This window comes from Hetaerina americana, unplaced genomic scaffold, assembly GCF_022747635.1.
Source record: "Hetaerina americana unplaced genomic scaffold, ioHetAmer1.1.p SCAF_27, whole genome shotgun sequence".
NCBI classification, from domain to species: domain Eukaryota; kingdom Metazoa; phylum Arthropoda; class Insecta; order Odonata; family Calopterygidae; genus Hetaerina; species Hetaerina americana.
Window position 1 is genome coordinate 4,808,552 of NW_027286841.1, and position 21,601 is coordinate 4,830,152.

At 36.6% G+C, this 21,601-nt stretch overlaps 1 protein-coding gene across 5 annotated transcripts; it reads right to left on the minus strand.

Moving 5' to 3' along the window:
* Nucleotides 1-607: 607 nt before the first annotated feature.
* On the minus strand, nt 608-21,568 carry LOC139689690 (borealin-like). 5 transcript variants are annotated; one of them, XM_071586888.1, is made up of 8 exons: nt 18,736-18,847; nt 15,170-15,326; nt 12,055-12,185; nt 11,881-11,950; nt 9,417-9,478; nt 7,336-7,539; nt 2,409-2,550; nt 608-832 (listed from the first exon to the last, which is right to left on the minus strand). In XM_071586888.1, exons 2-7 carry the CDS (start codon nt 15,246-15,248, stop codon nt 2,413-2,415), a joined length of 684 nt encoding a protein of 227 aa, XP_071442989.1. In that variant the 5' UTR covers nt 15,249-15,326; nt 18,736-18,847; the 3' UTR covers nt 608-832; nt 2,409-2,412. The 5 variants fall into 5 exon arrangements, with proteins under 5 accessions (XP_071442989.1, XP_071442991.1, XP_071442987.1 ...); XM_071586890.1 differs by lacking the exon at nt 15,170-15,326 and adding an exon at nt 21,074-21,568 and having other exon boundaries at nt 608-2,550; nt 18,736-18,786; XM_071586886.1 differs by lacking the exon at nt 18,736-18,847 and adding an exon at nt 20,328-20,467 and having other exon boundaries at nt 608-2,550.
* Nucleotides 21,569-21,601: the final 33 nt, after the last annotated feature.

The following is a 21,601-nucleotide window of genomic DNA, read 5'->3' on the forward strand; positions in this document are numbered from 1 at the left end:
CTTGCTCACTCACTTAACTCATTGGATGAATTCTTTTGTGACAATCTTCATCACATTTAAGAACTTATGTTTATATATTAAATAATATTTATATTGACGACATTCAATATGGCTGTACCATTTTTCAAAATGAATTAAGTATAATAATAATACCTTAAAAATTGTTTGTAATACAAGTTTAGGCATAAAAAGCATCACACAACAAGGTTTTCATATCAAAAATTAATATTATTATAATAAATCTTGATTATTAAGTTAAATATATCAAAATAAATTTTAAAACTATGCTCCTAGAGTTCGCAATCAACTTCTGATAGTTAAAGTGCTAAGAGGTTAAATTTTTAGTGCTTAAACTGTCATGACAAAAATAAAATTTCCTATACCTGTTCTGCAGATTTTTCCTAATAACCCATAAATATATTTCATATTAGGCAAGAGTATGAGGGAGTTAGTCAATTGCCATATTTCCAACAATTTTACTACAATAACAAATAGAGGATAAACATGCCTGTTTTCCCATCCTTGGTAGGAGATGAGAATGGACATGTGAAGACAATGAAAATCAAATCACAAATACATTATAACAATATATTTTTAATTCCAACAGGTTCTACAGACATTGGAGGGTATCCAAAAATAAAACAACATGCTCACACCTTGAGTTTACCATTCAGGTATTCAGAGGTGATTTAAAAATGGATTCTCTGGAAGGAATATCTGCAACTGTCTTGGAATTTCCCTTCAGCAAATGTCTTGCGGTTTTGGAGGGAGATGGTTGTAAAGTTGAACACAAGTAAAATATGGTCCATTTTTGGTGAGACTGGAATTGAACCTATTGAGGGACACATCAGTGATTTTCATGGGAGAGTAAAGAGGGGAAATCTATTCGGATGATCCCTGACAGGGGATGAGAGCATTGCAGGATATCAATGCAGGGGAAGGTTTAGAATGCCAAATATCAGAAAAAGGGATTGCAGTATTCTCTGATGGAAACTCCATAAATTACTTGGACATCTTTTTTCTACACAGAGGCAATTCTCTTAAACTGAAAAGTTTCTGCAGTTGATACTGTTATATGTGAAATTATAATAATACATTTTATTTGCCCAAAGATCATATTACAAAAATACCAGGTGGGTGGCGTATGTACATGATATAAGGCACATCAAAGAGGAGTACAATGCATGCAGGCTCAATTGAGATACAAAATATAGAGTAATAACAATTACATTAAATTTAGCACAACCACACACACACATTAAATGTAAACCTAAACATCCATTCAAAATCGTGGAGCATTAATATAAACTAGGCTAAGAGCCCTGTTATAAACTTATAAGTATGGACTCAAAGATCAGGAATATTGTTGAGATATTCTTAAACCGAGTAGAATATGTTACAATGTAGATATTTTTTTAATTAACGTTGGAATGCAGTAGCTCCCCTAGTATCCTTTATATGTAGGGTACACTAATGGATAGGGTATTTGAATGTACTTTGCCATAAAAACTGTAGTGAAGAGGCTTAGAAATGTATTGCTGTTCAGTCTGTGTCCATCCCAAAACCTACCTTCTTTGGTAAAATACCAATAATAATAAATATGAAACTTATGAGGTGGGGAAACCAGGGTGTCCCCACGCATTAGGTGGGGCTGTGGCAGAGAGGTACCCCCCCCCCCCCGCTGTATACTAGAATCTGTAAATTGAGAGCTCCACTTGACATTGATGCAGTACATCGCAAAAAGTCAATCATAAGTCTTTATTAAGTAGAAAATTGGAAGAGTTTTTATCTCAATTATTTGTTATTATTACCATACATGTCAAAAAAACTCTAATTTTAAAACTTCTCAGAATTACATATTTTGTCAGGAAAACATTTCCCACAATCAAAAGAATGTCGCACAAAATTAACATATCAAATCATTATATCAAAGTCTTCTGAGCTGTTAATGTTTATTTGCCCAGTCAGTATACCCCATGGTCAACATTAATGGTCACTACCGGATTGGCTTGTGCATTGGAGGCCATCAACTTTCCCTGGGCTATAAGTTGACAATTTAAACATTGAGCTTCCAATAAGAGGGACAAGTATTCAACAATCACCTTATGAATCAGAATTTCTCCAAATTTGACGAGAATTTAGGTTTAATGGGTGATTAAATGATACAGACACAATCAATCTTGTGAAAAAACTTGCAAGCACTTTACACTCTAACTTTATTGCGATTATAAAAAATATGGACAAGTATTTTAGAAAGATACTAGCTACGACTTATTGGAAGGTGTCAGCATATTCTTTAGGATCATTATTAGTGTAAATACAGGCATTGAGTGATTTTTTTTAAGTCTAAAAACTGCACAATAGGAAAAGTAAAAAAGGGTGAAATAGAATTTGAAACAACGGCATACCAACTTAGGGTTTGAACTTGGGTGGATTTTCTAATAAAGTGTTCAAGTTATCTTTCAGAACTCGAAGTTGGTACAACAATGAATCATTCAACTCTGGCATCTGTGACCTCCTCAAACCCCTCTCCGGCAAAACTGAGAGAACCTGTAACAGAGAGCAACAGAATGTTAGAGGTCAAGCAATGAGAAGCATTCATTTTATAATTTAGTAAGAAAAAAATAGCAGGAATAAAGTTTAAAAATTTTCTAGGATTTCATCACCATGAATCATCAGCACTTTTATTTATTTATTGCCGGGAATAACCCTTTTTACAAAAAGAAAAGGCAAAAACAGATTAGTTCCACAATTAAAAAAAGCATTAACATTTTAGTGTGTTCAAAAAGTACGGTGACTTTTCAAATTTTGTGGGTAACATACATTCGATTTTTTTGTTTTGTTGTTTTTTGTACACGTCCCAAACATTTGTTTATGGTTTCAACAATATAGCATATTTAGTTTGTTACCGATAGATACAAATGTTAGCCGTATTTTGGTGTGCTCGGCGATTTTCTGCCATAAAAACAATGGATCAAAGGATTCGCATCAAATTTTGTGCAAAAAATATGAGCTCCAGAACAAATTATTATATGTGCTCCAGAACAGTTTAAACGGTGGCATACGGTGGGTCTGCTTCGAGTAAAAAAAATTTTTTAAGGGGTATAAACTCCTCCAAGATGGAGAAGAAGATGCCAATGATGACGGACCTTGTTCTGGATGCCCCAGCCAGTCCACAACAGTTGAAAGCATCGAAGCAATGAAGGAAATTGTTTTGAAAACTCACTGAATCACCATGAGAGAAGTTGCTGAGGATATTGGCATATCGGCTGGCTCGTGTCATGCAATATTTTTGCATGTTTTTTTTGTTTGGGCATGAGATGTGTGCCAGTGAATTTTGTTCCGAAACTGCTTAAAGTTGACCAAAAGAGCCATCACGTGAGCATCACTCAGGAGCCCTTGAATTCTGTCAATGATGATCCTGATTTGCTTAAAAGGATCATAACTGGTGACGAATCACAGGGATATAGTTATGATGCTGAAATCAAAGCCCAATCCTCCCAATGGAAAAACCCAGGAGAACCCTGACCGAAAAATGCACGCCACGTTCAATCAAATGTCAAGGGTTTGCTCACTGTTTTCTTCGATTATCGTGGTGTGGTGCATCAGGAGTTATTGCCACAAGGTCGTACGGTCAATAAGGAGTATTACCTTGAAGTTATATGCCGTTTGCGAGAAGCAATACGAAAAAACCATCCAAAATTGTGGAAAAACATTTCATGACTATTGCAGTACGATAAAGCACCTGCTCACTCATCATTGCTAGTGAGAGATTTTTTGGCCAAAAACAACACCACAATCAAGCCTCAGCCACCATATTCACCGGATCTGGCCCCCTGCCACTTCTCCCTGTTCCCAAAACTGAAGAGACCCATGAAAGGATGGAGATTTACAATGATTAAGGAGATAAAGACTGCATCACTGGAAGAGCTCAAGGCTAAACCAAAAAATGCTTATCAGAAATGCTTTGAGGATAAGCAAAAGCATTGGCATAAGTGCATTTAATCTGGCGGGATTACTTTGAAGGGGACAACTTGAATATTGAAGGGGATCGAGATGGTGCGGTGGCTAACATACTGGGTTCGAATCCCAGAGGTGACAGATATGTTTCAGTGGCATCCCGATCCCTAATCGAGGAGCTTTTAGGAGAGCACTTTGCGTGAGTATGACATACGTTGGATGGGACGTTAAAACTGCAAACCCCCCGGTGCCTTTTGTCAAGAGTAGGCTAATGCCGACGCCAAGTTTCTCTCGACCCTTCATCCTTTCCTGTCCTAATTGCACAAATGACTTATGAATGCAAATGGAGCTGTCGGTCACCTCCCCTAAAACACCACTAATTGAATATTGAAGAATAAATAAATATATTTTCATAAAAATATAAAGTCACCTTACTTTTTGAACACACCTTGTAAGGGTACAAATTACATTGGGATACATACTCGTTATTGAGAGTTAAATTATAATTAACAAGTTAAGAAGAATCTTGGTTTGCAATGCATGAGAGACATTTTCAGATGGTAAACAGGTACGCATGCATGCCTAGTTAGATTAATTAATGCAATTGGAAATGGGTCAATAAAATCACAACTGTAGGCATCTCACATAATCTGGCTCATTGGCGGGTAGTAAGTATAATTTGTGCACGATATCTAATTTCAAAGAGTGCTTCATACCTTGCATTACTTCTTCATACCATACGTCACTGTAGTACACGGAAAAATGTCCTAAAATCAGTTTTTCAACTCGTTACTAAGGACAAGATACTGCTTCATTTATCTAAGCACTAAGAGTGACAGGCAAGCACTTCCATATTTAAGACGTTATCACGACATGACACTTTACAGAAAAAAATAATTTAAACAATATTTTTATGTCCGAATACCTACTTTCACAGATTACTTATTGACATTTTCCCAGACGATTTGTAGATATCTCAATGAAAATTTCTTTACACTTTTTCAACCACTCATTCCAAAACATCCCCTAGTAAAATTGGAACTTGGCCAGATTCAATATCTTCATTTTTTTTACAGTTACAATATTTTATTTTGATGGCCTGTTAGACACTAAATCACATGCTAACCTGTATATTAACCCTAATATAGCTATTTATCTCTTCACCATTTGAGGCTATTCCTGATCACAGAAGTACCTATGCACACGATTCTGTGCAAAAATCCAGACAAATTAAACAATTTTTCAAGATATGTTTTCTATTACAAGGATGAAAATGTTTACAAACTTTTTGTATTAAATTGTTTGTACACTCATAAACCACAAATGCATTCAATGTATCCCCCACTTGCCTGAATTATGGCCCCATCTCTGCCTGAAGATTCGCAAGCCTGTTTTAACATGCCACAGTTCATGTTGGAGAATACTATTGTTATTCACCCTGTGATCATTTCTAAGTAATCATTTGTTTGGCTCTCCATCCTTTTGTTGATGGCCCTGAGAATTAACTGCATACGAAATTAAACTTATTGTTCTGCAATCCTCACATTATGCAGCCTTCACATTTTTTGGAATAATAACTAAGAGTGATCTCACAAAGTCTTCCGGCCAGATTCCTCTCTCATAGATACTACCAATTAGTCCAAAAAAAACCCTTCCTCTCAAATTTTTCTGAACCTTATAGTTGTTTCCCAGGAAAGTCAACTGTCAACCCTCATGGCCTTATTTCATTTCATATCCCTTAATGTACTTTCTATCTCACCGTCGAGTATGCCTGGACGTTTTTAGCCTAAGTCCTTTACCATGGAGTTCTTCTATATATTCCTTCCATCTCTCTTGCATCTTTTCTGTGTCAACCCAACTTATCTCTAACCTGTTAACACAGATTTTAACTTCTCACTTCCCGACAGTGTTTTAGCCATACTGTAGAGTGCACTACTTTAACCCTTCCTCTGCAAACTATCCAAATCCTCACACAGCGTCTTCCACCATGCTTCTTTTGCTCCATTCATCATCCATCTTAATTTATTATTTAACTCTTTGTACTTCCTTCTGCCTGATTCTGTGTTTGCATTCTTTCATTTCCTTCTCTCATCTATCTTCCATTCTAATCCATGCTTTCCTTGTCTTTTCCATAGTAAGAGCTCCCCTATCGAGTGGCTTTTGATATCCGTTTCAATATACATTCCCATTTTTCCTCAATAGTACCCAGCACCTTCCCTTGCTACAGCCTACTGATACTCCTTCCATGTCAATACAGTTAATGCTAGTGGTAGCAGCAGAAGATTAAGGGAAGACAACAGCTGAGGTCATTTGTGCCATTAGGGATGCATGGGAAAAGAGGAAAGGCGGAGAGAAATCCGGCATCAGCATTATTATCCTACTCTTAACAAAAGGCACCAAAGGGACACACAATTAATGCCCCATCAGACAGGCGCACTCACTTAAAGTACACTGTACAAAGTACCTCAAGTAGGCATTGGGATACCACTTTAAAATATCTGCCATCTCCAGGATTCGAACCTAGACCCTCTGGATGGGATGGCACTACATTAGTCACCACACCATCCCTATCCCCTCTAGTTAATGCTTCTAAATTCCTAACCTGCCTTATCTGTTTGAATCAGTCACTATACGTCATAATTACCATTCGAAAAATAATTTTCAACATCAGAAAAATTCATAGACAGAGAATGAAGTAGTGGTTGAACTTTCACCCATAGACTACACATAATATGAATATATGATGTCAGATATTACAACTGGAGATAATATTGGAAGCATTGTGGAACAAAAACCTAAAACTAGAACACAATGATGATTCACTGATTGCGCAATGATGGATTGTATACATTAACATTAAACTCTAACAGTGAAGCCCATCAACCAATGCAGTTCCCTTTTTTCATACTATGCCAAAGAGTGAATAAATATTTAAAGCTCAAATGATTTTAGCAAACAAAATTGATAAATACATCAATTTCTAAGAAATGTTACCACCACTGGCAATTATAAATCTACAATAAAGCACAGCTTACCCATTGAGAAATATGAAGTGTTGTCACTTCCTCCTATAACCTTCTGCCCATGGTGCAATCAATAATCAGTTCCATACAGAGCCCCCTAAGAGAGTTTCATCACACTTCTCTTTTTAAAACTTTAAAATACCATCTTTAGAAACTATTTTCCCATAAAGAATTACTCAACCATATCATTTTATCATCATGGAAGTGCACAAATATTTGCATAATTATAACTTCATGCAAAATGGCTGGCATTGAATAAAGTTGTGAGTACTTAGGGGTACATATTCTGATATGAAGGAAAGCCACTCATCAACCTACTACTGCTCAAGATTAAAAAATTAAGGATACTCACCCTTCCATTGTCCAAAGGCACAATCACATTTGGCTTGGAATCCGTAATAACCGAGGTCACCCGCAGAGGACTGCCAGTGAGGGACATGGCCACTTCCCCTTCCCTGGGAACCCTCACCACAGACATTGGGGCATTGAGATTAAATTTGGGGGTCACCGTGTTCATTAGATTAGGTGGCAGCGTCTGTAGAGCAGGTGTCTGCAGCTGCAATGAAATTGTCACAACAATTAACAACGATTACTTCAAGAGCAGTCAAATGTTAATTTCTTGTCATTTTGGTCAACCTTGCCTTGATAATATGATGGCCTCCTGCTCATGAAAAATGCAGAGGGGTCAAAAATTAATCATTCACATCACCGATGCAAAACAGCAAACACAACTCTGATTTAACAGAGCCAAAACAATGGCGATTCAACACTCCCTGAAATACTCCAATCTTGTTTTTTGACGAAAAGACCTCAGATGTTCCAGGGGAACAGTAATGTCATTATATTTCAAAGAACAATGTTAAAATCAGAATAACAGATATAAATAATCAGAAATTATATTATTATCAAGGTATCAAATCAACCTTCAGGTTGATCACTGTGGTGGACAAAGTCAATGCAGAAGTAGTTGATTTACAAATGATTTTCAATGAATGGTGTCTTCTTAACTCAGTAAAACCTAATTTAAACAAGTCCAGCCCGATCTTTTTCAATAATAAAAACAAAGTTTCAACTGCAATCTCAGTAGATGCAGCAGCTGCGGCAAGCATTCCCCAAAATTCCAGGACCCAATTCCTGGGAGTTATCCTACATAGAAACATGTCTCGGATAGAACATTTTTTCAAATTAAGTAGAACGTCAAGTTCCCTATGCTTCCTCATTCAAAATATTAGACATTTGTTAAAAGAAGAGGTCCTTCAAACAATTAATTTTTGTGAATTTTATTATAATGTTACTTTCAGTATCCCCTTCTGGGGTTCCTCTCCCCATGTGGGCATAATCTTCAAAATCCAAAAGAGGATTCTACGCATCATGAGCAATGCTCCTTCCGATGCACGATTTAACCCTCAAATGGGAGAATGCCATTAATTACGGCAGGAAGGATATTAAAAATATACATGCCATCAGAATCACAAGTACAGGCAGCAAATGGTGAGACATGATGGGGAATGATGGGCACACTGGGGACACGGAAAGAGATGACATACAGTCGTGCTTTCCATTATTATAGCAGAGTCAAAAATTAAGGTAGCTCTGAGTTCTTCCTGTTTCTAACCACAATCCACGATTCTTTAACTCATTGCTGAGCTAGGAGGTAAGACAGAGCCAATAAATCATTTTCAGGTAACCTTATACTCTGTGCTTGGATTATCACAACAAATGAAAAACTGATGCAGTCAGCCTACTTTTGCAATGACCCTTCCCTCTATTTTACAGGACGCCAACGAAAAGCAAGCATGTACCATGAATCCCTGCACGCATAACTTCATGGAATTATTCCATTATGAATAAAGTCAAAATAAAACTTTATAAAACCACATTAATTGGTGTATGCAAGTCTTGCATAATGCGAAGAAAGTCAGTGAATGCTCTTGGATTCATTTGACTCAAATGATATTTTTCCTCACAACGCATCGTCAGATCACAGGATGCTGAAGCACTCGAGCCAATCTCCTGTTGACCACTTCAAAACGTTCAGTGCGGGGCCCTTTTTTAGAAGGTTAAGTCCTTCTATTTAATAATCTCGGCACATTTTTTTATGCAGCCTTCTCTCCTAAGAACTAACACAGAATTTTCTTTATACCCTTCCTGTGTTTATTCCCCGTAGTTACTTTTTAATGGAATTCAACCACAAAGATTCTGGTATGACTCCACTTCTTATGTTTTTTTTGGAAAAAACCAATCTTTTAAAATTCATTTATGTGGATTTACTTTGTTTGACATTATTCAAGCATGCACTAAGAATTCTTTTGCAATAAACAGGCACTTCACGAGTAAGGCGAAATTGTTACTCTTGTTAAAAATATTTTTAAGCATAACAATAACAATATAATATTTTCCAAAGAATGAAAATAAAATGAATAATTTCTATACCTTAGACATTTTCACCCGCGGGGGGGCTAATCTCTTTTGGGTGGCCCCTTTAGCAGATGAGGCTGAAAGAGAAAAGCCAGAACACTTTCAGTTCAAGATCAAATCACAAAACAGCTGAAGAACTTTAAGCACATGATTCACATATGACAGCCGGCTTTTAATCAATGCAGACGACAGATGCATTAATCGGTGTACAGATAAAATAAAAGAAAATTGCTTTGTCTACATTCTGGACCTGGAGCACAATTATGGATTCCCATAATAGTCATGATAGTCTGTAGGTATACTATTGGCATAGGATGTGATGGGGAAAAGAATTGCCAAAAAAATATCAAACTAATAAGTGGGAATCATTACTACAATTTGTGAATGTTAAAGCAAGAGGCACACTTAAGATTTTTAGAAAATATTACTGCTATAGGTTCAAATAAAGGATAACACCCTGTTTAAGCAAGTTTGAATCACATCTTATTATTAATAACAGAGGAGAAGCACATAAGGAATAATGGACCATACTTATAATTCTACATATGTCAAAGGTAGTGCAAACGGACATTTTAGGTAGGTAATCTACCGGTTAAGGTAGGTTTTTGGATGGACATAATTACTAATTAAATATTTTGTGACCCCTAGCAAAACACAACATCCAACTCTACATCAGCTCCCTCTTAATCTCCGAGTACTTTCTTCTTCCTTTCATCCTGTCCAACATCCCTATACTGTTCCTTCCCTTTCCTCATTTGCCTAACATTCTCCCCTCAATTACAGTCTTCAACATCCCACTGCCGGTCAATACCCCCTTCATCCACTTTTCCTGCCTCCACAGGATTTCTCCCAACAAACCCCTCACTTCGCCCACCATACCAAGTACTTCCTCATTTGTTTTCTTCTCTGTCCATTTCACCTTCTCCATTCTTCTCCACACCCACATTTCAAAAGCCTCCAGTCTACGTCTATCCTCCTGCTTCAATGACCACGTTTCTGCACCGTACATAGCTACGCTCCATATCAAAGTTTTCATGAGTCTTTTCTTACCATCCTTACTCAACGTCCCTGTCGTCAACTCCCTCATCCTTGTAAAAGCCTCTTTGCCTAGCGCAATTCTTCTCCTTACGTCCCTACTACTTTGACCATGTTGGTCCAAAACACTACCGAGGAAATTAAACTGTTCCACCTGCTCTAGTTTTTGCCCTCCGACTAAAATGTTTAGCTTAGCTTTTGTCTTTCTAGAAAATCGCATAACTTTTGTTTTATTAATATTGATTCTCATCCCTGCTCCCCGTAGTTGCCAGGACTCAAAATCTCTGTTTTGTCCATCATGTTAATCTTGGGAATGATAATTGAGGTGGTTTCCCATTGCCTTCCTCAATAGTGTTTTTAACGTGACACCATTACTGGCTGCCCCACTGGGGTCAGACGCCATTGCAGCCGCCTCACTGAGGAACAGACGCTGTGTGGACTACCTTTCGTCTGGCTCCTAACCTTCGACCTATCTGGCATGGGTGAACCTACCAGGAGCAATTATTATTACTCCTGCCAGCACAGCTCTAGGGGTCATCGGAACACACAAGCCTTTCCACCACGTCAAATATGGACATTAATCATCAGAATATTAGAGAACAAATAAACACAGACTTAGCTAAGATCAATTTGGTTTTAGAATGGGGAAGAGAGTACATGAGATCACAGTTTGGGGTGGAGATTTTAGGTCACCAGCAGAGGCAGTCGAAGGATAGATACTTTCCAATATATCTCCTAGATAGGCAACTACTCTGCTTGTCCTAGTCTCTGCTTCATAAGGCTTATGATTATTTTAGTCTGCCCATTTATGAAATTCCAACTATTTTCATTTTCTAAGGATTCTCATTCCCCACCTATCACACTGATCTTAATGTTATTCCTGTTTAAATATGTATTGGAAGTTTCCTCTCATAAATGAAGACATAAACATACATATTAAAAGGGAGAATGATATGGAAATTAATTGAAGCGAGATTTATGTTAAGCATACAAAACCCATCCAAATTGCTGGTCATCAAAAGCCTGTTGAAAATAGATGCCTCCATGTACTTGGCAAATTTTGATTTTATGGCCGTTTCCAAGTAAATAAGGCAACATTTATTTCCCTTTACATAGGTACCTATTAACTGATATCGTTTCTATTTGCACTCGAATAGTGCAAATCACTGTTTTAACACCACCACATGGAATCAATGATCCACGCTTAACAAATACAATGATGCCAAGAGCAAATATACGTAAGTAATAACCACCAACATTTGTTGCTTCAAAACATTGCAATCTCTCTCTCATCCCAATCATGTTTCTCTCTCTCAAATTAAAACTAAAGTTATCATCATTCGATAATTATATTACAATATTGAACAAGTCGAAAGAGATGATAAGAACCTTATCAACAGAAAATCCTGAAATAACAGAAAATCAAATCAGAAAATGCTATTACCTTCAGGCGCCGTTTCATTTCCTTTGGTTAAGGTTTCCAAACCACCATTCTTGACTATCTCCATATCCTCCTGTTAAAGAATTCAGGAATATATTACCACGCAAATACGAGCCAAATGTAGATATTCATTCTAGAAGAATTCTCAAACACATCGAAAAATTAAATTTTACTCACATTCGTTAATTTCGTAGCAGGTTTGTTAAGAATATCCTCTGGGATGTCGATGAGCAATTTGTCATAATAATTATTAATATAATTGAGTAAATCCTTATGTCTCCTCTGGCGGTTTCTCATCAACAGTTTCACTGACAGGGAGTCAAAAATAGTTTATTATTGATCATCCATTTACTTACATTGCCTCGCGCAGTATATTTGATTTTATTTATTATTTCATCTTGTTACTTTTCAATGGTAAAATAAAATATATTTTACATAAAAAACATTATAAATAAATAAATATATATATACATATTTATATATACATATTTATATATACATATATATAGATATATATATATATATATAAATATATATATATATATATATATATATATATATATATATATATATATATATATTATCATAAAAATAAATGGTTACAGCTCGTCATAAATTGACAAAAAGACTCATTTGGGTCAGAAGAGCAACTGTCAATTTACATGGATTTTAACCTAGATTTAAATAACTATTATGATTTCTTGGTACCTTTAAAGCCTGCTGGTAAATAGTTATTAATTAAAATACTAGCATAAATGGGTCCTTTGTGAAACAATAACGTGGAAAGCTGTAATGCATGCACCACTTTTCTTTGTCTTGTGGATAACAATGGTTTAAATATTTTTGCTATTCCCCTTTTTCCAAAATATTCTAATTTTTCCAGGAACAAAAATTCTCTGCAAGGCTTGGGACAGCACACAATTCCTTACTACTGTCATTTACAATAAATGATAAAATACCGTCTTGAACCTACATTGTACAACTCAACAAAATGTATTTTAAACATACACATTCTGTCCTTGTAATCACACGAAAGCCAGCCGTTAAATTCCACCAGAGTATTCGAATATTTTAACAAGCCACCTGCGATTACCTAATACGCTGTTAAAGTCCCTATGATATCTGCATCGGTTATCATTAAGTCCATATAAGCCATCATGTTTTCAACATTTACCTTCATTTCTGATTGAATGCACTTCAAAAATACCCGTTGTCCTGTTCGTCGTACTTCTGGAAATTCTAGGCATCGTAAATGTGAACACCAAAATGTCAATTTCCAAAATTCGCTTCGAACTATGTACGTAATTCCTTGGGCAACACAGCCAAAACTACCATGAAAGTAAATAATAAACACCGTGCAAATGCCACTACCTACTCACGATGGCCAGTACAACAAAAAGTAAGAGTAACTTCGGATCTGAAATCTCCAGGTATCAAAGTCGTTTAAATTCAATGTGTTGCACTACTGCGCATGTGCAGAATTATACCAACGGCACCGGCCCACGTTGCCATGTTTCTGAAACTCCATTAAACGGATGTAACCGTTTTTAAAACAGTGGTAATCGTCGAAATTCCGTTGGACCTTCATTTAAGTACCTCTAAAAGAAGAATCAAAGAAAATTGGTGATTTCCCATCATAAATGGCAATGTACTCTCGGATATTCGAAGACCTACAATTGTGAAATAATCATTCAGAGATTCTTAAAAGATAATGGCAGTCGCTTCAATGCGGAATAGGGGAAGTATCGTCATTCAGATGACTAATATATATTAACAAAAAGTGCTCGTTCAATATTCCATTCCAGTGGAACCCCTGGGCACACCGAAAATATGAAATAGTGGACGTCCCTAAGTTTGATTAGTTACTTGCGACTACGAAGATTTTCTATAATATATACTCCAAGGCTGTATGGTATTTGTCCCTGACAAACAGGTACTGATTAAAAAATGAGCAAACACTATTTAAAACTTCAAATGAAATAAGGAATATACTGAGAAGTAATTAGAAACAAGTTAATCCCATCGAATTGCACTTAGTCGTTTTAATAATATCGCTTTCCCCCTGCAACGAATTTCATGAACACATGTGACAGGTGTCCTCTATACTTTTACCCCAAGTAACTGAGGAAGTTGTCTAAGTTCACTGTAAGCGGACATTGTAAAACTCGAAGACAATTTTCCATCAAGATTAATGTTAAGGTATTGGTAGGATAATTTATATCATTGAGACCAAAGAATTACTATTTTTCAAAGTTATCACATGCATTCCTGCAACTTTAAGCCGTTAAAAGTCGTGTGAAAAATGATTAATCAGTCATTATTATATTTGTTCTCCAGAAAATCACCTTGATTTTTCTATAAGATTGCAAAATGAAACGGGAAAATGTTTACAGATGAATGACTTCTCTCAGATCAGAGTGTTTTTCATTCTTAATGATGAAGCAAGACTTGTGAAAATACTGAAGTGTTGCATACATTTTAGCTTATTCATTTTATCTGCATTGATGCCTAAAAATCCAATGCCTAGGGCAATAAGAATAGGATGATTATTAAGGGTGATTAGAATGCCTTTGGCTTGCAGCTTTTGTTTTGTGGGCAAATATGTGAACTTTTGTCATTTTGTGAGATATGCTTTTATTTACAACATGTGTACCCGTTCGGTGAAGGGATCTGTGTGAGGGTTTCATTTTTAAGTAATTAATACTAAGAAATAAAAACGATACCTGGATAAAATTGATTCAACTGATGCATTCATTCATATGTTTTAATTGCAGCTATTAAAGTTGATTTGTTTTATTTCGGGAAGCAACTCGAAGTAGGGAGAAGATAAAGGCCAGCAGTGTTATTAACTTACTTCATTTGAAAGGCTACAGTGCCTGGTAAATCCGCAATTACATTATGACTGTTAATGGAAATGATACCCTGCCATATGACACAGTTGTGAGGTAGAAAAGGAATTTTAAAACTGCCCCAAACATACAATGCAAGGAATGGAATCACTCATGGACCATGCTGCCACAGTGAAGACAGTGCAGGACTTCATCCAGTAAGAAATCATTCACAATGAACTGAACATGTCAAATCTGTCAGCACGCTATGTTCCGTGACTACTGACTCCTTTTCAGGAGTCTTTAGTCAGCAAACACATCACGGCCTGTCAAGGGAGATGAATCATATGGAGTCAGATGAAGAGGATTTTTTAGTCTCCTGGTAACAATGGATGAATCTAGGATCTATCAATATGATCCAGAGACAAAAGAGGTGACCAAGGAGTGCAAGCATGGCAACTTACCTCCCACCAAGAAGGCAAAGGAGCAGAAGTCTACAGGGAAGGTCATACTGTCTGTATTTTGGATCTGTCTCTGAGTCATCTCAACAGACCACCTAGAGAAGGGTCAGATCATCACTGGGGTCCATTACTGCACACTGCTGAACTATTGTGTGATGCTCTAAAAAAGAAATGGTGCGGTATGATCACCAAAGGCATCTGTCTTCTTGCCGACAATTCACCGACACTCACTCATCTCAAGGTGCAGTTGAGGAATCAAAGTAATGTGGCCTTGAAATTTTGCCACTTGTACCTTATTATCCAAAACCTAAAGATAGGGTCTCCCATTTGCTCCACAAAGGAGCCTACTAGCCCCAACGCTACGTATGGGAAATGGGTAGATCAATCAAATGCAGAATATGTGAGCATGAACGTGCCACAGAGGAAAAAGCTTCTCCTTTCCAGAGCATGTGTGCTCTACACTGACCCACATGGTACACTTTGATAAAGCAAAAGTTGCTTGCAGTGAGGGCTGCTACTTTCTTGAGGGCAATTGAAATAATCAAAAATCCCAACAATTATAACAGAGAGTCTAAGAAACTTGAGCTCTACGGCCTTGTAAAATAACAAATTTAAAGAAAATCTATGGCCATAATAAATTAGCACTACTCATCCAAATGAAAAAATATGAATTACTGTGATGGCTTGTGGGAGAAATAATCCACAGGAAGATGTCCTTGTACTCTATTTGCTCACACAGTGGTGATCTATTGACCTATTTCTTTCCAGTTTCACTTTTTCACTTGCTCTGCTACACATTAAAGTTAGATAGAACCACATAGGTAAGCAAAGACAGTGGAATCGATCCCAGGGGTCTGGAGTTCAATCAACAAATTGAGGAATCTCATCAAGTTTCTAGTAAAATTTATTCTAACCTAATACATACTCATATTCACAAATACACAAGATCATGCTAAGCATTATGCTGCTGTCAAAGCTTTGGAGTGTGAATCATGATCATATAACATTATGTTTTTTTGAGGGACACTGCATAATGTGAACAAGGTGATTTTGGGGATATTTCCCAAGCCTTATTTTAGCAAAACATTTATGCATTTCATTTTGTGTCCTTCAACATCGCTAGTGTAAAATCCATCCATGTATTATTGGCAGTCATTTGCTACTGTTAGCTTCCCCATTGTCAAATTCTCACTTCCATTGATGGTCTCCTAGTTGACTAAAATATTGGTACTGAGAACTTAAAAATCAATATTGGCTCTAGGATTGACACCTTACAAAAACCAACATCATGCCTCAATTATCTAGAACACAAATTCAAAAGTTGTATATCCAGATATTAGAATATCCAGAGCCACAAATATAGCTTGAATATTCAGATATTCAAATACCCTGCCACTGTTGTGCCAAGACTATTTTTATATCCATTGACATCTTAATTAGAATAACCAAATACTTATGCAAATCAGCAGCACATGATAGAAAGGAAAATTACCTCCAGTGACCACAGTCTCTTTTGTCACAAGAGGAATCCAAGGAACTCTCTATTTACACGTATGAAGAGGGCAGAGTCAATTTGGCCCTAATCCCGAAAGTTATGAAGGAACCACATAATTTTCCACTGATTGCAAACTACCCGAAAGAAGGGCCTCTTCATATAATTCATTTTGTTTAATCACAGAATATTTGTAAACAAATTTTTAACAATAACATTATTAAGTGTTAATCAGTCAATATTAATGAGTTAATCATTCAATATTACTAACTAAGCTAGAATATTATGGTATTAAGGGAATTGCAGTGAAACTAATGAAGTCATATTTGGATGATTGCCACCAATTGGTTGAACTTGATGGCTGTCGATCTACAGCTCTTAAAGTAAAATGTGGTGTACCACAGGCCTCTGTGCTTGGCCCAATACTTTTCATCATCATGATTAGTGATTTGCCCTGTTATATGAAACCTACATCTGTTTTGACACTACTTTTGTGCAAAAATGTCGACATCTACAAAATGCAAAGGTATGATCTAGCGCTACAAAAAGACTGGCTAAGGAATGGTTTGATGTTAATCATTTACATTTAAATACTAACAAAACTCAGCCTATTGTGTGCAGTCTTGAATAAAAAATAATTGATGTTGAAACTGTTCAAATATTAGGAATTTGAAAGTGTCACCCTGGAGTAAATTGGCAACCATTTTAAAAATCCAGGTCTGAATGGTACAATTCTTTACAGTCCAATAATTCAACAGACAACCTGAAGTATCAGCAATGAAAGTCTTAGCATTCTTGACAACATTTATTTATTTAGTCCATATAGAGCATTACATCAATTACAAACTACTACTTAAACAACAAATTATATCAATACAAACTAAATAATAATAATGGAAAACAAATAACAGCACCACTTATAAAATGAAGTGCACTTCACCTAAAATGGGGAGACAAAGTGTGTACTAAAGGAGGATGAGATAAGAAGAAAATTACGTGTAGGAGGGAGAAAGTTTTGAACGGGTCCAATGGGTCAGGGAGGCATTCCGTCATTGCATTAGAGGTCGATGCAAGGGTAAATATTGATGAGCCTTTTGTGGTTGAGAGACGAGGGATGGCACAATGAAAGAGGTGATTGGATCGTTGAATGTGCAAAGGTGCTCGAAGGGAGGGAAAGAAGTTCAGATGACTGATTACCATTGATGACTTTATGAAAAACTTCATGATCAATCATGGAATGGCTATCAGTAATGGAGGAAATGGCAGAGGAAGACTTGATACAAACTAGGGAGAAGTGTAAATGACAGTGGCGAATGAGGGAGAGAAAGAAGTTTATGGGGCGCTCAAGTAGTCCGAGAGCAGTGGTCCAAATATGGGAAAAGTATTCAAAGACAGGAGAAACACAGGCAAAGGATAAGTTTTTAGGGCTGGCAAGTTAGACACTTCACCGTATCCATAAATTAAGTGCACCCGTAACAACTTTACGGGAAATACTTGGAATATACTCACAAAACAGAATTTCACTGTCAAAGATGAAACCTAGGTCTTTCTCAGTTGTGACTCCTGGAATTACCCGATTCATTGAATTTCTATCATAAAAATGGTTACTTAAGCATTCAAAACGATGAGGATAAGTTATATATATATAATTTATCATTAATCAATTCTTTCTGAGTACTATTATCTGATAAAAGTTAACCCATAAAACTAAATACCTGTAAATGGTTGAAAGACATTATAAACTGTAATTTAAATTATCTTCTCTAGAAGAGGCTGAAAGGGCCCTTAGAAAAATATTGTGTTTTCTTTAACATCATATACAAATAAACACCCAATGAGAAATATAACTCTCTAGCCCTTTACGTATAAACCTCCACAACTCCCTACAATTTTTCAAATGAATGGGAACCATGGCAACTGAGATATATACTGCGAGGAATTCCCTTGTTAAGGCAGCCAAAATTGTAATGAAGGTTTCTAACACATGAGATTTTTTCGTTTGGGCTATTTCTCATCTAATATCCTTGTAGTATCATGGAAATAGAAATGTCAAACATCGAAATTGGAGAAGTTTTACCTCACAGTTGTGCTTTCTCAATCTCAAGCCTCTTCCTGATTGGTCTTAGTCCTGAAAAAAGTTAATTTTTTTGTTAATACAAAGAAACTGAAATTCTCTTTCTCTAAGGGAATTGAAATGTACACATGATAATTTCTTAAGCCTTAGCAGCTATTGCGATTTCTCAATCTGTATGATGAGGGTAAAAAAGAAACCTTACACTTCCATAATATTTCACGACCTTGGTTTCGATGCTGCTCATCATCATCAGGTAACATATATCAACATTTTTTCAACAACTTATATAGTCTGGCTCCAAGAGTGGAGTAAGGGAGAGGAGAAGGGGTAAGGTAGGGCGAGTGAGGGAGCGGGGGTAGGTTGAGTACTGGTGCAGCAACCTATTAGTGGACTAGGGGGAGGGGAAGAGTATGTAATGGAAGGTTACTGGCTCAAATTTGTGGAAGTTTATGTTATTTAAGTGATCAAATTGCGGTGGAAAAAACAAATTGTGTTCTACCTTTAATTGGGGGGGGGGGGGGGTTGTTTGTCTACAATGGTTTCACCTTAATTGAGGGACGGTCGCTGATGATCACTGCCTCGGTGGGGTTGGTGTACAAAGATATTAGTCTTTTAGGAAGTTTAGGAGGGGGGAACGGGAGAGGTATAATGTTTCATTGACTACCTCAAACCATTAATTAATTAATTATGCCAGAAACCATTAATTACCTCAAACCTGTCAGACGGAAGGGATTGCCAAATTTCCTACTCCTCCAAAGGATTCGACCTGTGTCCTTTCATTTCAGTGTGAAGAATGTCTCCTGTGAATTTACTGGTATGATTCTTTTCCAAGAGATGTTTGGCAAATTGGGATCTGCTGTCTTCCTTTTTGAAGAATGATTGGTGTTCTTTAATCCTAATATGTAGATGGCGTTGCAGTCCGCACAATTGAGTTTATAAACCCTGGTTTGTTGAATTATGACAATTTTTCCAATGGGTGAACCATGTTTTTAAAGTATATGTGTTGTAAATTGCTGCCTTGATTTTGTTCTTGGAGAGTATTTGTTTCATCTCGAGTGAAATGTGGCCAAGAAATGGAATTCTTGGCCATCGGTGCTCGTCAAGTTTAGATGTGTGGTATTCCTGGGCAATCTGTGTTTGTTTTCTGTTGTGCATGTTGTCAATCATTATTTCCCTTCAGGACTGGAGTAACACTTTTCCCTAAAATATGGAGAGGTCTAACCTTTGATAAATTATTTTCACAGTAAAATCCAGGAAATTCAAGGCACCGTCTGTTTCCTACTCACTTGTGAATTGAATACATCTTAATAATTTAACAGAGTCAAACATTGTCCAATAGTCTTTCGGATCCAGTCCAAACACAGAGTTAAACCTGAAACTGTTAAGTTTCTCAATCTGCAGCTACACTGTGCATAAACATATTATTTATGGTATTAAAAAACTATAAAAAGAGCGTAGAATTGTTAGAACGTGTGGTGATTCATTATCCATTTTAAAAGGAGAAATTATATGAAATACATGTAGTGTTACACAACGACTTATGGTTGAACAATATTGAAATGAATGTTTTGTGATGAACCAGCATTACAATTTACCTAAGTCTTGGGGAGAAGTGCAGAAGAAAAATTAGCTACGGTCAGTTGCAAAGAACGAATATAAAACAAATAAAGATGAACACTGGTCTGCAAATCAAATCAATGGTTTAAGGCCCACCTCGGGGAGGGGTGCTTTGCCAGCACTAGTACAGTTTGGCCACCAATGACAAGCCAAAGCTTATTGGGATCCGAAGGGGCGCATGCGTCCTAGAACGTATAAAAAATGTTACTGGTAATCCCATGTAGTGATGAAAGTGTCAGGCATTACACTGAATCACTCACGTACAAACATACCAGTCCTTTACATCCATTAAAAGAAGATTGAAATATGCCAACTCTGTTAGGTTTAGTAAGATAATGATATCCTGGTCAATAGTTAATAAAAAACTGCTAATAATGTAAATGAAACAAAATTTTTCTACAACACTGCTGCTTTGGTGCACCAGTTACACACATAGTGCAAAATTATGATACAGCTGAGAGAACAGGTGTGAAAATTTAAAAAACCCACCAGCATTCAACTAAACTAGAAGCAGTATATTTATAGGTTATCTCGACCAGTCTATCTATGCACACACCAAGATTTATCCAAAAGGTAATCATACTGAACCAAATTCCATTAATTAAACCGTGATAAATTGTAATATTTCACGAGCCATTGTAATCGTCCCGTGGTGGAGTTTCCTAGTAGGTAAGAAACAGATGCTAATCTACAATGAAATAGTCGATGCCAAGGTGACACATACCTGATCCAGACATTTGGAGTGCACTTTCTGAAAATATGCCATAACCAGCATCGGGCAGTACTTCCATTATAGAAGTAGAGGAAGGCAAAAATCCAGTTTCCTAAGAATACCTCACAAACGATACAACCTGAGCTAAAAAATTACTTCTCCAATCCACAAGTTAACGTTTACCTTTAAATTTATTAAAATGCTTGCATTACTCGAATAATCTGTTCACAACCGTCTATGGTTACAACTTGGATTAAAAGAAGTTACCATATTATATACCATAAGGACGAAATATCAGCTAGTTAAATAAGCATTTTACTTGCCGGACTCGCAAGGTTCATAATGCCCTTACTAAATGTCAATAGTTAAGAATCACTATAGAACTAAGCTTCGCATTGTGGCTCGATCTCGCCCTCTCACAATGGAGGGCCAGCAAATGAGAATTAATATTGACACACGCAACAAAAAATCGAGGTATAACCGCGAAGATTGTGTATACTTTACCATGTACTCCATGCTTACGACCAACCATGTAATTCT

Bases quoted from the DNA above. Each gene is read 5' to 3' on its own strand.
- LOC139689690 (XM_071586886.1), bottom strand. From the start codon at position 15,248: ATGACTCAGAGACAGATCCAAAATACAGACAGTATGACCTTCCCTGTA. The intron at 11,951-12,054 runs GTGAGTAAAATT...ATTCTTTAACAG, and splicing joins CTGCTACGAAATTAACGAAT to GAGGATATGGAGATAGTCAA. The intron at 9,479-11,880 runs GTAATAGCATTT...TTTCTCTTTCAG, and splicing joins AAATGAAACGGCGCCTGAAG to CCTCATCTGCTAAAGGGGCC.